General features: G+C 40.0%; 1 protein-coding gene across 1 annotated transcript; it reads right to left on the bottom strand.

The window, feature by feature from the left end:
- LOC110045681 (fibroblast growth factor 18-like) lies at window positions 1-14,253 on the bottom strand. Its single transcript, XM_020751289.2, has 5 exons — window positions 13,867-14,253; window positions 13,663-13,762; window positions 13,410-13,578; window positions 6,991-7,094; window positions 1-1,286 (listed from the first exon to the last, which is right to left on the bottom strand). Exons 1-5 carry the CDS (start codon window positions 13,962-13,964, stop codon window positions 1,011-1,013), a joined length of 747 nt encoding a protein of 248 aa, XP_020606948.1. The 5' UTR covers window positions 13,965-14,253; the 3' UTR covers window positions 1-1,010.
- Between the last annotated feature and the right edge of the window lie 256 nt (window positions 14,254-14,509).

The following is a 14,509-nucleotide window of genomic DNA, read 5'->3' as shown; positions in this document are numbered from 1 at the left end:
CACCATTCCACCGAAAGGTTATTATTAAATAAAAGACAGTATTGAAGGATAAATATATAGAAATAAATATATGAACGTTCGAAGCATTTACTTCAGTGAACTACATGCAGTTTGCGAGCAACTCTTAACTAACTTTTTGACAAAAGTTAGTACTAGCCAATATCTCCCTACAATACGAAAATAAAGAAGACCCTCGACTGCAGATAAATTGTAAGAACCAACATTGAAAGAATTTTATCCAACTTGATACAGTAGATTGATTCTTAGAGAGGTACCATTTTTCCCCCTTTCGACACAGTTTTGGTTTCCTTATTCTTTCTCCTTTAATGTCACAGAAAGGGAACAAAATATAACTTATAAATTTTAATTATTGTGATTGGTAGGTGTCTTAGTACATTCTATATTGTAATGTTTGGCATGTCCTCGAATCGACATGCCAGGCAGTTATACGGCCCTTCAGTAAATGAAAGTCAGATGAGTTTTGTTTCACCCTGAAGCCTCGCTTTCTAACTGCAATTTTCTTAATGAGCTTTTTATAATAGACGCACTCTCAAAGCAAACAAGGATAAAAAGGATTTTCACGTGGAAACGGCGTAATGATGCAAGACTGTCCTGAGAAAAATTTCTGGTAGTCAAGGCTTGGGGGAGAATTTTGCGGAGCAATCATACATAAGTAACTTTCATGCAAAGCTTCTAACACGTTAAACGTTTTTACTCTAACTTCGAAACCTAAATAGCAACAATGTTCCGTTGCTTAAAAGGCGACTTCTTTTTCAATGACAAAGCAGGGTCCTTTCTTTGCCTGTAATGTCAGTAATCTCCCGCCCTCAGCCTGATTGCCGGGCGAGAAGATTAGGCTGAGGGTGGGAGAGGACTGACATTTCAGGCTAGGTCCTTTCTGCGCCCAAAAATTCACAGGCTTCGATTTAAAATGGAAGCTGTTTTCTCCGTTTTCAGTGCACGTGCGGTTTAGACCTACGTAGTAGCTCCAGGTGGCGATGTTGTCATCTTCATGCCCGTCTCCTATGAAGTGTCTTCCGAAGTAACTTGATGATTTTTCTAATTTTGGCCTCTCGGCGATGCTTTCTTCTCCCCAACGACCTTGGTGTGAAATGACGGTAGATTTGCCGCTTGGCGCTCACGCTTCCGCTCCTTGCGCGCCCTCCTTTGGAGAAACCGATGTACCACTGTGGATACCTGACAGATTTGTATTGGTAGTACCCTTCAGACGTGATCTCTTCCTCAAAAATACATCTTTTCATTGTGGCAAATCTTTGCTTTTTCACCTGGATAATTCATTAAGTGGGACAAAATAAATGGCTGTTAGGAGATTCATCTAACTTTTGTAATTCTACAACTCTAACTGTTTTATTTTGCAATGTCTGTCTTAACAACCTAACAAACTTGCAATGCTCGCAAGTTTATTAGATTGATCAATTGATAACTAGAATTCTTGATGTGAATTCTCCTCACGCGTGCCATGGTAAAGGAATAGAAACCAGTAAGGAGAAGTTGTTTGTGGGTTTGGATTAAGAAATTACGAAAGCTCTAAACATTTTGAAACGATAAGCACAACGACATAAAACGTACTAAGACGTTTGCTTACTTCAACAATCGCTTTAAGGTTAGAGAAATACCACTTTACTTGATTCGTGACGACGTGCTGATGTACATTCTTTTTTAGATAAAAATAAATGTTACAAGAACATCGAGGCTGAAATTTGCGAAACTCTAATTAAGAACATTTTAAGAATAAACCCGAGGCTGAGATTTTGAAAAGAGTATAATTTGGGAGCTGAAATGATTTGTAAATACAATACAATTATGTTTTTAACTAAACCGTCTAAGCCTATGAAGCATATAATCGGCAAAAAAATAAGAATATTCAGCCTGGGCCGGAAGAAAAAAAATTCTTATAGGAAAAAAGAATGTAATTGTAAGTTACGTCAGTCCTATAACGTATTTTAAAAAATAATTAGGGCTACCCACACATGGAAAAGGCACCACTCTGGCGAAATTCTAAAAATGGTTAAGATGCGACGACACCAGATTAGCACCAGAAACCAATCCCGTAAATACATAACTATCTATTCAGATGAAAAGGGTATGTTGAGATATTTTAATCATCGCCCTAAGACGAATTGAAAAGATCTGCTTGAAATTGGTTGGGTGGTACGTCTTCAAAAATTATGTTCATATTTGAGCGAAAAACAACCCTAATGACATGGTGATTCATTGTAAATTCCATGAATTCTGAATCACCTCCCCTACAAAACACCATGGAGAGAAAAATTTAATCCTCTTTTCGCTGTGGAAAACACAGGAGCAATGGAAAATGAAACCTGGACTGATGAAATTATTCTAATTTTCTTGAATTTTCGATTTCACCATTAACAATACAATCATCTCGCTTCATTTTCGCTTTTCAGTTCGTGTATTGTCGGGCAACCTCGTCACTTTTGTAAAGATATTACATAATCGTTATCTCGAGTAAAAGTCAAAACTTTGTCAGGTAGTTTCCATATGGGACAAACATTAGATGAAAATCTTCACGTGTCGGCTTGTTAACAGGTTTTCAAGATCATTGTCAAAATGGATAATGACTGTTTAATTTTGGATCGTAGAGGTTGTATTTTTAGACTGCTACTGTAACTTCCAGGAAAGTTTGAATTTTTTGAGAAGCACCCATGGAGGATTTCACCACAGCAACGATCCTTTCACAAATTCCCCCAAAAAGGGCAGGGTTGTATTTCATTGCACCTGTGTAACTCCACTGCAGTTTTTAAAATTGACTGATTATTTTTCTAACAAACTGGCAAAAGACCTGTTTACACCCAACTATGTTGATGTACTAAAGTGCGAACAGCTATAAGGTATCACCAAGAGGGAACTGCACTAAAATTGGAGCGGTCTCTTTTAACTAATCAGTCGCGAATTTGCTAGAGATCATATTGGCACGACCCTCGCGCTCCCCCATATTAATGCTTGTTGACAGTCTGATCCCTCGGTTGCATCGTAATTCTGCCTTGACGGACAGACAAGTAATTATCGAATTACTTTTAACATGTTTAAAAATCCCCTGCGAAGATGAGCAATGGATAACAGGACATCTCAGCGGCGAGACAGTATATGGTGGAGTACATGTAAGCTTGGTTAAAAAAATACGATAGAACAACAAATTTTAGGTCTCAAAATGTTCAATTGTTAAGCTGTTAATTCGCGCTCATCAGCATTAAGTTTTACACCAGGGCTCAATCCAGTTCGCGATGAATTCTTTTGTAAAATTGTTTTGTATGGCTCGGTTACCACTAATTGATACTTTGAGAAGAAACTTGAGATTTAAATATACATAATTTTAATGCGGAAAGATTTATTAGCACTAATTGAAATGGTGAACACTGGTGTAAGCCGAAAGATCAGTTTCTGAGAACAAGGGTGTCCTGCAGACATGCGCCGAAGGTCAGAAAATTAAAAAATTGGTTGACCACTAAATGATTTGTCTGTCCAATTCATCTGTGCTGTGAGGTTTTTCTTCTTCTTTTTTTTTTTTAATTTTTTTTTTGGTACATTCATAGTAAATTCTTTGTTAGGGAATTCTTGCCAAATATTTGTTCACAATGGGCGTACAGCTGCGATCAGAGTGATCAACTACCTGACGGCCCACATCACACGCATGGGGGTTGTAAAAATACAAGATTAGCGCAGCGACCAGTAGAAGTCAACAATAGCGAAGCGGCTGAGGAGCAGCCAACCAAGCCAAGAACATGAAACATTGCAACCCTGACACCCAAGGCAGGCTTGAAACAAGTGCACAATAGATGATGGGCTGGGGGGATAAAAAAGAGTGTTATGCGGAAACATGAGGCAGCCTTATGGATTGAGATGAGTCGATCAGCCACCGTAACATATTGTTTCTTACAGAGTTTGGCCCCTCGTAATATATATTGCGTGAAACAGCGTGAAGCGCACGAGCTGTCCGTGGGATAACAATCCATGGTATACATGACATGAATAGAATCTCGTGCAGTGAGATGAAAGCATTAATTATATTATCTGAAACATTTCGTTTTAGGTCTGAAATGACAGGCTTTTGAAGTGTCCTCACTAAAACATGTGCTCTGCTAACGTCATGGCCAGGCTTATTCAACAAGCGCAGCACATGTTTGAGATCACCATACTGTAATGAACCTCCTCAGGGCTGTAGCTTTCATCAGTCACTTTTTGTTGTTGTTGTTGCTTTTATTCTTTACAGTCATCATAAACACTCTAAATACCTAGGAAGAGAATTTAACCATGAAAGTTGCCTCAGTCATAATTTTTTTTTTTCTGGCAAAGGCCCTGTTCCTCAATTAAGCACCGCGGCTTATTTCTAAATTTAGGTTTTCCTTGGCAATCTCCATGACTGGACTATTTTTATTTCTACTTATTTTTTATGCTTGCTTAGTAAGGGAACCGGAGTAATTTCAGCCTGACTGTTTTTAAAGCGCTGGAGTGAGTCAAGTATATTTTTAATTCATTATACTAATTAATGGAAACTATTTTGAAAAGACTACTGGGGCAAATTTAGTCTTCCTCCCGTTACGATTTACAAACTGCAATACTGAAAGTCTTATGTAATTTAAACTATGGGAAATAACATTCTCACTTATTCAGGGAGGGGCGCTCTCAGGGAGATGCGTTATTGGGCCACCAGTTGGGAGAAACTGGGAGGTTAGCCCAAAATTAGGGGACTGTATACATGCATTTCTTTTTTTCGCAGCGGGTATCATTTCTTTCGAACTAGGAGATTTTATTGACATAAAATTGATGTATAATGACTTGCTAAAATTAGTAACCACAAACATTTCAATTGCCAGCATAGCGGGCGTAAAACGGGGGAAACAAGGAGGGAGGGCGGGGGCAGAAGGAGGGAGGACTCTCGTACTTTTTCCCTGTTTACCCATGCAACGCAGGCTAACATTTCTAAATACAGTGGATCCTCGGTCACTAACGGTCACCAAAGGGCCACAAAAATCCGGTCGTCTTAACGGGATGGCCGTATTAAAGGGGTTCGTTAAATAAGAAAATGACTGACTGAGCTTTTGTTCGGACCAGAATAAAGTGACCAGAATAATGAGGTGGCCGTATCTATGTGGTGTCCGTAAGGCGGGGATCCACTTATCTGCTACACCTAGTACAATCTGCTATCATTCTCGAGTTATCCAACTGGGGAAGAACGCTCGATGTATTTCGCACCTGTTCGCAGCATTTAACCTGCTTAAGTGAGCCTTAAGTCTTGTTCACTTAAATACTGATGCATGTTGAACAGCATAACAGTGAACAAAACTTAATTAAAAAGCAGCTTTGAGATTGCATTGATATGCAGTATCTATTTAACAAATTAAATTCGAACCTTTGTAATTTTTTGATGGGCCCACCCCTGTAGTGAAAGGCTTGTTCACCCGAGCCGCCTCATTTCACATCTTTTAAAAATGAAAAGGGATTGTTTTTATACACCACTCTGGTCTGTATAAACAGGTTAAAAAATAGAAATGTTTAAAGATGTTTAGCTAATAGTGTGTTTCTTGTACAACGAGAAAATTTACACATGCATAAGACGTTACATTTGTCAAATGGCGAAATCTCCAATAAAAGACCTTATAGAGTCGATCAAAAGAAGCAGCCATGACCGGCAAGGAGGCGTTGAAATCTTTTAGTGGTGAAAGACGCTTGATAGCCAATCGAAGTCATGCTCGCATGCATTTACATTTCATGAGAGCAGCAACAAAAGGTAAAGCATGGATACGAGCTAAGTGGCCCATCAGGCCCGGGCTTATCCCAGTTTCTGTAGCATGAAGCGACTAGGAGTATTTCTACTCCCCCCGGATTGGATGCTAGTCCATCTCAGGGTTACCCTCGGCATTAAGTTCACTGGTACCCATTTATACACCTGGATGGAGAGAGGCACTGTGAGAGTAAAGTGTCTTGCCCAAGAACAAAACACAATGTCCCTGGCCAGGGTTCGAACCCAGACCGCTTGACCGGAGACGAGCGCACTAACCATGAGGCCACCGCGCCACCCATGAGAGCAGCAATACGGTAGCTTTATTTCAGCTACTGAGAGACAAGCTCATCACGGCAAGTTCCATTCATCAAAACCCTCAGCAGTGATCATAAATTCGCCGGTACCCATTTGTACACCTGAGTGGGGAGAGGCACTGTAAGAATTAAGTGTCTTGCCAAGAACACAAAACAATGTCCTCCGGCCAGGGGCCCGTTTCTCGATCGTCCCGAAAAGCTTTCGCACCCGGAAAGCCGTAGCAAAATCTCAAACCTTATGATTACATAACTGTTTATTTACATATTCTTAATATGACCAGAAGTTTCCTTCATACAAGAAGTTTCAGGCGTATACACCTTTCTATTTTAGATACATATGAATTAAAAATGGCTTTGCGGGCCCGAAAAGTTTCCGGGACTTTCAAGAAACAGGCCCCAGGGCTCGAACCTGGACCGCTCGATCCGGAGTCGAGTGCATTAACGATGTGGCCACCGCGCCTCCACAAAATGCATGGTAATCACAAATTGTTCAGCGTAATCCTCATGTAACGAACAACTCTTGTGGGTGTGTCCGCACTCTAGTCTCTCTTTAGATAGTCGCGCCAGGGCAGTTCGAGCAAAGAGAGAAAGCATGGCTGGACAAACGAGAAGCTTCAGCCTTCGACAGTGACTGAACATTTGTCACACTATGTATTGCAAGCCAGGGTTTTCAGTGATACCAAATACGCGAGCTTGCATGAACTGTATAAGGAGAGACAATAGCACATTTCTAAGTTACCCTTCGCCTCTGTTTCAAAACGGGACCTACAAATATGAGTTTGCGTAGCCTAAAAAAAAATAGACGTTTCTGTGGGAAACATTTTTGTATGGATATTTTTGCACGGACAATCGTTTGGACGCAGAGGCAAAAGGAAACTAAGAAATGGCCTTTAAGGGAAACCAAATTCTCACCCTGGCAACGAGTTCACCCTTCTTGTTCAGGCAGAGATAGCGATTTGTACTCTCTCCTCGAATCTTTATTCGACCAAAGTTGTCAGACTCCAACACCAGCCTCGCTACAGAATGAATGCAGGATGATGTCAGGGTGGTTTTAAAGGAATACAACATGAAAACAGCAATCAAAATACAACGAGAATATAAGATGAATCTAAAGTAACCGAGAACCAACACTGTCTGTCTGAAGAGCGATGATGAAAAAGTAACAACGTATTGAGATTATGTTCATGTTATTTAAACAAACCTAAACTTATATAAACTTATACTTCTATAAAAAAAAATAGAGCTGTCCAACAGCATTATTTCATAACCCTCTACTCCCCAGGTGATTTAAAACTTAACCATGTAAACACACGGCTGTCTTGCAATGGAAATTTAGTTCGTATATAAACAAGCGATGGGAATAAAGCAAGACATTAGAGTGAATTTGTAGTATTCAACTAACGGGCGATAATTTCGTGGATAGTGTAATATGGGGCCGTTAAGTCTTTTTTTCAGCAGCTTTTTCTTGAGCGGGGGGAGGGGGGAAGTGAAAACAAATTATGGTTACTACGAATCAGTAAAAATAAAAAAAAAATAACCGGCCGTTGTTTCGTTGGTTATGAAGATAATGTACAAGAAAGTATTTTTCTCGGTGGTACAATGGTCAAGTAATCGGTAGCACCGGACTGACCTCTTCTGGTATGTTTACGAGAATCTATAATTATTTATGAGAATCTATAAGTCTGCGCTTAAAAATCCCAAACTACTAAAAGTGCTTAACTTAGGCCGGTTTTTGTATCAAAAAGTCACACTAGGTATCACCATTTGCTACTCCTCAAATAGAACTTTCTCAGACTTCCTTGGCATGGAATCTCACACTTCCTCATAGCATTTTCAAAAATTTGTCGGAAGCCATCGATCCTGGGTGAAGAGGGATTCATAATTGACACGATCTAGATCTAGGGTCTACAGGTCTAACGCTGCGATTAAGGTCATTCCCCTGTATTGCATTGCACATCCTTACTACGCATAATTTATGGCGTCATTAGTGCGCGTTCGTGCACGCGCACATTGAAAACATGGCGGATTTGCCTTGATATTGAGTTCTGTTAGTTGAAAAATGGCTATAGCTCACGATCGAGCTCGGGCACCCGCAATTTTTTTTCCAGTCATTTTAATCAACTAATCATTAGCTTTGCAGGAGAAAAGACTGATCGGATTTCTGTTGTTGAAAATTGAATAAATAAGGAAACTAGCAGCTGTACTGTAGTCTTTTCTATTTTGCAGTTTGATAGCCGTGGCAAGCAGTTTGGTTCCAATATTTTAACAAGGATATTGCTGTCTGTCAAAATCAAACTTAAAAAGTTTATTTGTCTCCGACACAAGTATTGACTGTAGTTTGAGGCGTGTTTTCATGAGTCTTGGCTCACAAAGAGTTTACAATAACTTGGAATGCGTTCTTGTAAAAAGCATTAAATAACTCTAAAATGGGACATTTTCAATGCCTTACTGGTTCTTAACGAGCATGGGCATCCCCCTTTTTTATTTTATAATTTAAGTTCTCATATGATAAATCTTCATTGGACAAAGTTTGAATAAAAATCTACGTGCAGTTTTATTTCAGGGGAATTACCTTAAATCCAAAATTGTTTTCTGGGCCAAACTATGAAAGCACTGGGAATCAAGGGATGTAGCTGCGAGGAGGATTACTCCCTCTGATGGACTAATTAGGGAGGTTTCAACCGAAAGAGTATCTTTCTCAGCCTTGGGTTTTATAGGGGAATGGATGGGAATTTGAAGGTTAAAAAAGGATAGGAAAAACTGTTATTCAATTTAGGCGCTATTGATTAAAAGGGCCTTTCAAATTGTGTCAAACAAGGATATAGAAAAAGGATGTAGTGCTGTTATTGTAAATATTTAAAACGGTTACCATGATGTGGGATCTATTCGACAGGGCTACCTTACGGACAAAATGGCATATAACTGTGTGACGGTTTGGCAGAGCCTAACTGTATAAAACTTTGCTGAGTTGCTCCACCTGGGGCGGGTTTATAAGTACGACAACTTTCAGTTGTATACCAGATGGCAGAAGCAAAAACAACCTAACGAAGGTTCCTTCAGCTGCATAGGTTAAATCTGCTCCCTTGATAAAAATCGAGTGGACCAGCCTGGCGACATATATGTGTCCGAGTTTATCATGAGTTCCCGTCAGCGAAAAACTGTCTGAAAATCTGATCAACATGCAATGTTTCAGGGAAATACTAATTCATGCCGAGAAGATACCCGCCATTGTTTATTTTTCAAATTGTACAGACCAAACTCGGTGGTCCATTTGGTGGAACGTAACATACGGTCAAGTTTGAAAGAAAAGCTATGCTGAGGCAAATCCATTACTGAATTTGTTTTCATCAAAAAGAAATACTAAAAAATACATCGGTTTTCCCCTTGAATTCAAATTATTTACCGATAGGTGACTTTTTGTGATTTGCAGGATACCTCGTCGCGTGGAACTGGAATTACAACAGCTTTTTTTCCTTTTTAATTTGATAATGTGGCAGATCAATGGAAAATGTTCCTTGCGGATAGTGGAAATAATACAAAAAAAATGCAAAATTCCCCGTATCCTCATCTTCAGAATAAAATAACTTTTCTGAGAACTAATTTGATCTTGAACCCGCTGCGTTTTTCACTGAGTTACACGGTTGTTTGTAATAAAGCTGGAAATTCTTCCACTCACGTTCAGTGAGTGCTTTGCTTGCACAGCATAGAAAAGTCAGGCGTGAGAGTGAAAACAGAAATAGAGAGAGAGAATAACGATAATGGAGAGTAACGGTCAACCTCGTTCCCAGGGTCTCTCATCTTACCGCCCCCTGGAGCGAGCGAAGAGAGACCCTGGTTGGGTCTGGTCACGTGTCTCCCAGAATCTGGGAGATGACAATTAAATTATTGAAGGGATGGGCGGCCTAGTAGGAATTTTGTCTATACTTAGCCCACGGGAGTGCGGGATGTGTTGTCACCAAAGTAAACCAAGAACGATATGTTCTGCGGCAATGTCTGGCGGTAATATTCTGCAAACGCCGAGGAAAACTTATCCATCATCTAATAGCGGAAATCCAAGTCGCTGAAGGTTGTATGGTTCAGTGAAGGACGTTACATATTGTAAAAATCTCTTCAAGAAGGCGAATGGAGAATTACACACCGCGACCGAGGCTGTGTATGGAAGATCTTTGACTCAGCTTTACCTCAGAATGAAGTGCAGGTCTTGTGAGCGGCGATTAAATAATTCTAGAGAATTCAGGGCCTTTTAATTGATCTCTGAAAGCTAAGGTCACTTCGAAAGGAGCGTCAAAGGTTGAAAAGATCTATTGAAGTTTCACCGCGCCGTCGGCGCCCCGAACTTTGCAGAGCGCGAAGGATAATACAACGAACTCGTCGCGGTATGCATTTCGCCGTCGTTGCTGATAAACTGGATTTATCTTCGACCGAAAGGAGGCTAGAAGAAGAAAAAGAAAAAGAAAATTTTTATTGTGTCGTTAATAAATTAGTGTACGTGACTCCAACGGTTCGTGACAATTGTGCACATTGTCATTTAATTTTCGATCTTTCGACCTTTCTTTACTTCACGCGTGTTTCTGAGGGGCACTTTTTATGCTGTGTTATTAGAAGAAATGGAAATTATAAGTAGAGTGGAGTCGTTTGATTATGTTACAGCATATTTTTAGAGATCGCAGGTCTGCATGGTTTCCGCTGTAAACTGCACGTCACTTCTCAGAGTGACACCTCTGTATAAATTTGCCATGCCGTGCTTATACTTTGTTTAGGTTCGTTTCTATTGCAAGATATGTTTTAAGGCTCTAAGTATTGGCTCTCCAGGGACAAAGATTAAAATATTCCTTGAACATCAATTTGATCAAGTGCATTCAAAGAAGAAACAACAATTACTCCGGGATGAAATTGCGCTGCTCCACGTCCACAGTTGAAATGACTGACTTTCCATAAATCCAGTGGGTAAGACGGCAACACTGAAAATCAAGACCACTAAATTGCCTCGAGACAGACTTGCTTAACCTTTAGGTAAACGTTGGAATAGATATTATTCGAAATTTCAGCCTGAAAACTAAGTATTAATAAACGCCGCGGGTAATGGCAGTCGCAGCGCGATACTTCGAATTCGACAAAGCTCAACGTGACAAATTGCTGATTACAGAGGACCCCTCCCTGATGTTCTTAATTGTCAAAGAGGCACGTGACCAGACCCAACCAGGGTCTCTCTTCGCTCGCTCCAGGGGGCGGTAAGATGAGAGACCCTGGGAACGAGGTTGAGTAACGGTATCACCAATAGGCCATATAGGGCAGGGCAGGTTATTTTTGTTCCTTCCCGCCCTCTTCCCCCTGTCCCTATCCCTCTACGTCATGATCAGACATGCCCTGTAAACAGTTTGAAACGGAGTGGTTGGTATTGTTTGTTTTGCTTTTTTTTTTTTTTTATTCTTATCCTCGCCAATAATAATAGTAAACTTGAGATGATTTTCTTTGTTTTAAGTTTGAATCTACTGAAGTCAGAGGAACTGTTAAAGTCCACTGTGTGTAATAGCAGAAGGAATTAATTTGATCATTCTTTCCTCCTTAGCACATCACTCCTATTAGTTTACTTTATAAGAGATTCGCTCCGCTTCCGGACAAAATTAGTCAATGAAAAATATGACCTTGTTTTTGACTCAAAGCGAGAGGCAGCTGCAAAATCGCAAGTCATAAGCTTTGTCTAAATGATCACAGAAGCGAAACAGGTGAAACAGTGCAGTGGTCGCGCGGATACTCAACAAAACTCCCAACACCGAACAACTGAGAAAATAATGTCAACGTTCAAGATGAATTAAGCTGAGAACGCTCATGATTTGTTGGACAAAACGATATCCATTACAACAGAATTTATAATGTCAACTGAACCCGCAAAAATGACTGCACCCTACGATCCGTTTTGTCAGGCTATTAGTACAGGCTAGCTGAATAAACAGTGATATCAATGCTTAATATAGAGAAAAACGCCTCAGACGAAAACACAGTTACTGGCTACATGTGACAAAAGATCTTGAACAACATCGTTTCCCAAACTACGTTTTTTCGGACGCATACAGTTATATAACGGTGAGAAAGCAGAAATAATTAACCGTTCGCTCCGGGGTATCAGCCAAAACAGTTTACACTAAATTACACTACTTGATGAAGAGAGCTTTGTGGCTTGAAATTTATTTTGCTTCGTGGCTTTAGATTTCTTTTTCGTCGCTGTCGATAGATTGGTATTTTTCTACCCCTGGCGGTACTGACTAAATGAAAATGGCTTTCTGTTTTGTTGAAGATCTTTCCTGTTGCAGAAAGGACAAAGGCAAACGTCACGATAACCTTTCTCAAGATTCTATGATTCTATCATCTAGCATCATCACGCCATCTGGCAAGACATCAGTTTGGATAACGCATTTGAAGAAACAATGCAAAAACCACAACTCACGAATCATTAGACGACAATTTCAAAAGAGACAGGCACCGCATTCACGCGAAACGTCCCACTCTAAGAGAAGAGGCCGAGAGGAAAACTGAAACATGTGGGGTCCAGTTGGTTCCGATCCCTGTGGCGTAACGACCCAGCCCTAAAACCGGCAAAATTTAATCGAATAGGAAAAATCATCACCTCTTCCTTTTTACTTTTCTGGAAAGAGGCTTTTGAACTAGCTGTTTTTCTCTCACTTTCTGTGCTGCTTTGTTGACGGAAGAAGATGCACATACTGAGAGACGCCGGTTATTCGCTTTACTTTGTAAACAATAGCGGCACATTTTCGCACTTACTTGAAGAAACGTGACGCGTAATTGAATGGAACAAGCCGCAGAATCCGTTCTTTGTGACGATACTGTTTTTTGAATATCCTTGTTAAAGAACAAAACGTACTTGAAGCTCACAGCAAAGCACATTTTCAGCTCTCGTGAGCGCATGGCTTCCAAGGAAGCTTTTCCATGTGGTACCCAGATGACCCTCAACATTTGCACTAATCACGAAATGCGGTTACCACGATATTTATCATAATGTTATAAAGAAACGTCGACAAAGGAGAACAAAATGATTGAAGGTAACACAAACGTGTCTTACGCCTATGACGTCGAGAAACTTAATGTCACTCAAGTAAATTGCTCTAGTTTAGCTGGAATATAAATGTTTTCTCTGAAAGCATCCGCCAACTTATGATACCCCAAAGAAATCACTGATAGAATAAGAAAACAATGCGAGTTTAAATTATTTAAAATACAAACTATGAATGGCCATTAATAGGAACCTTAATTCGCAACTACCAATCATAAACGAATCATTGATCATAAAAGGAGTTAACTTCCAATGCTCTTACCGAATCCTGAGCCGTCTCGACCGCGAGCGTCCAGCTCCGTTTTCATGATTTGAACGTGGAGTTTTGAAGCTCTCGAAAAGAGTTGAACAGTTCTTTTCACAGGATGATTGTTGTTGTCCGTTTGGTTTTTTTGACTCTCAACAAAATTGCACATGTTTCTCTCGTAAATCTGGAATAACGAATGGAAAAAGAAAGGTTCGTTAAAGATCTTATCGTGCGTAAGTGAAGGTGTTGATCAGTGTGTCTTACGTACCGGAATGGACTTGTTTGTAGGACAAGGTAGCGATTCTCCGCTTCTAGTTTTCCAGCTCCGGCTATTAGCCGCAGGACTGGTGCTTAACGTTTCTGGAAGGCTGAAAGAGATATGGAGATTTTTATCAGCTTAGACTGAAAGAATTAGTAACACACGTGTGACTGGTTATCTGAAACAGGACGTTTTCAAATTGTCAAGACTTACAGGATTAAAATAAGACCACAAATACCCAAGGTTGACAGGCTTGCCTTCATCGCAAAGTAGCAGAGAGTACAAACCAGACTAGAAGCTTGCAAAGACATCCGATGTGAAGATGAATCAACGAGGTCTCTACAAATTGCTCGCTTTTATACTACTCGTTGCAGGTCGTAAGTGGGAGGTATTGCCGACATTTTATCACCGTATCGAGTGTAAATGAGAAGCTTGCAGATGAGAAGCGATAGCAGTGGGATTTTTATTAACGGTGTCCTGTTACGTTTAACCCCTGAAGTGAGAGAAAAGTCTCCATTGTTTAGGCAGTATGACAAATTGTTTTTCTAAGGATAAATTTCGAGGGCGGCGTTCCAAAAATACAAAAGTTTAAAACCAAAGAAAGAATAACCCGGATTATGTGGTAAAGTTTGAAATGAAGGATTTACAGGAAAGAAAATATTTGTTTTTGTCGTACCACAAACGAACGTTCACAAAGGTTTAAAACTGTAATATAATTGTATGCTCAGCTGAAGATTCAAATGACTCTTTAATTACGAAATAATTTTTGCTCATTTTATCGCCGCAATCATGATAACTGATCTGCGTGTAACGAACTTTCCATCATAAAAAAGCGAGCCGGAACACTACTTCTTCA

The sequence above is a fragment of the Orbicella faveolata genome, unplaced genomic scaffold (assembly GCF_042242905.1).
Source record: "Orbicella faveolata isolate gen_17 unplaced genomic scaffold, um_ofav_v1 contig_1, whole genome shotgun sequence".
Classification (NCBI taxonomy): Eukaryota; Metazoa; Cnidaria; class Anthozoa; order Scleractinia; family Merulinidae; genus Orbicella; species Orbicella faveolata.
Note: the sequence above shows the minus strand (reverse complement) of the source record. Positions and strands in the feature narration are given on the sequence as shown.

Coding starts and splice junctions, on each gene's coding strand:
- LOC110045681 (XM_020751289.2), bottom strand. CDS start 13,964: ATGTCTTTGCAAGCTTCTAGTCTGGTTTGTACTCTCTGCTACTTTGCG. Junction 13,579..13,662: donor CTACAAACAAGTCCATTCCG/GTACGTAAGACA, acceptor TCGTTATTCCAG/ATTTACGAGAGAAACATGTG. Junction 1,287..6,990: donor AGGGTGAACTCGTTGCCAGG/GTGAGAATTTGG, acceptor TGAATTATCCAG/GTGAAAAAGCAAAGATTTGC.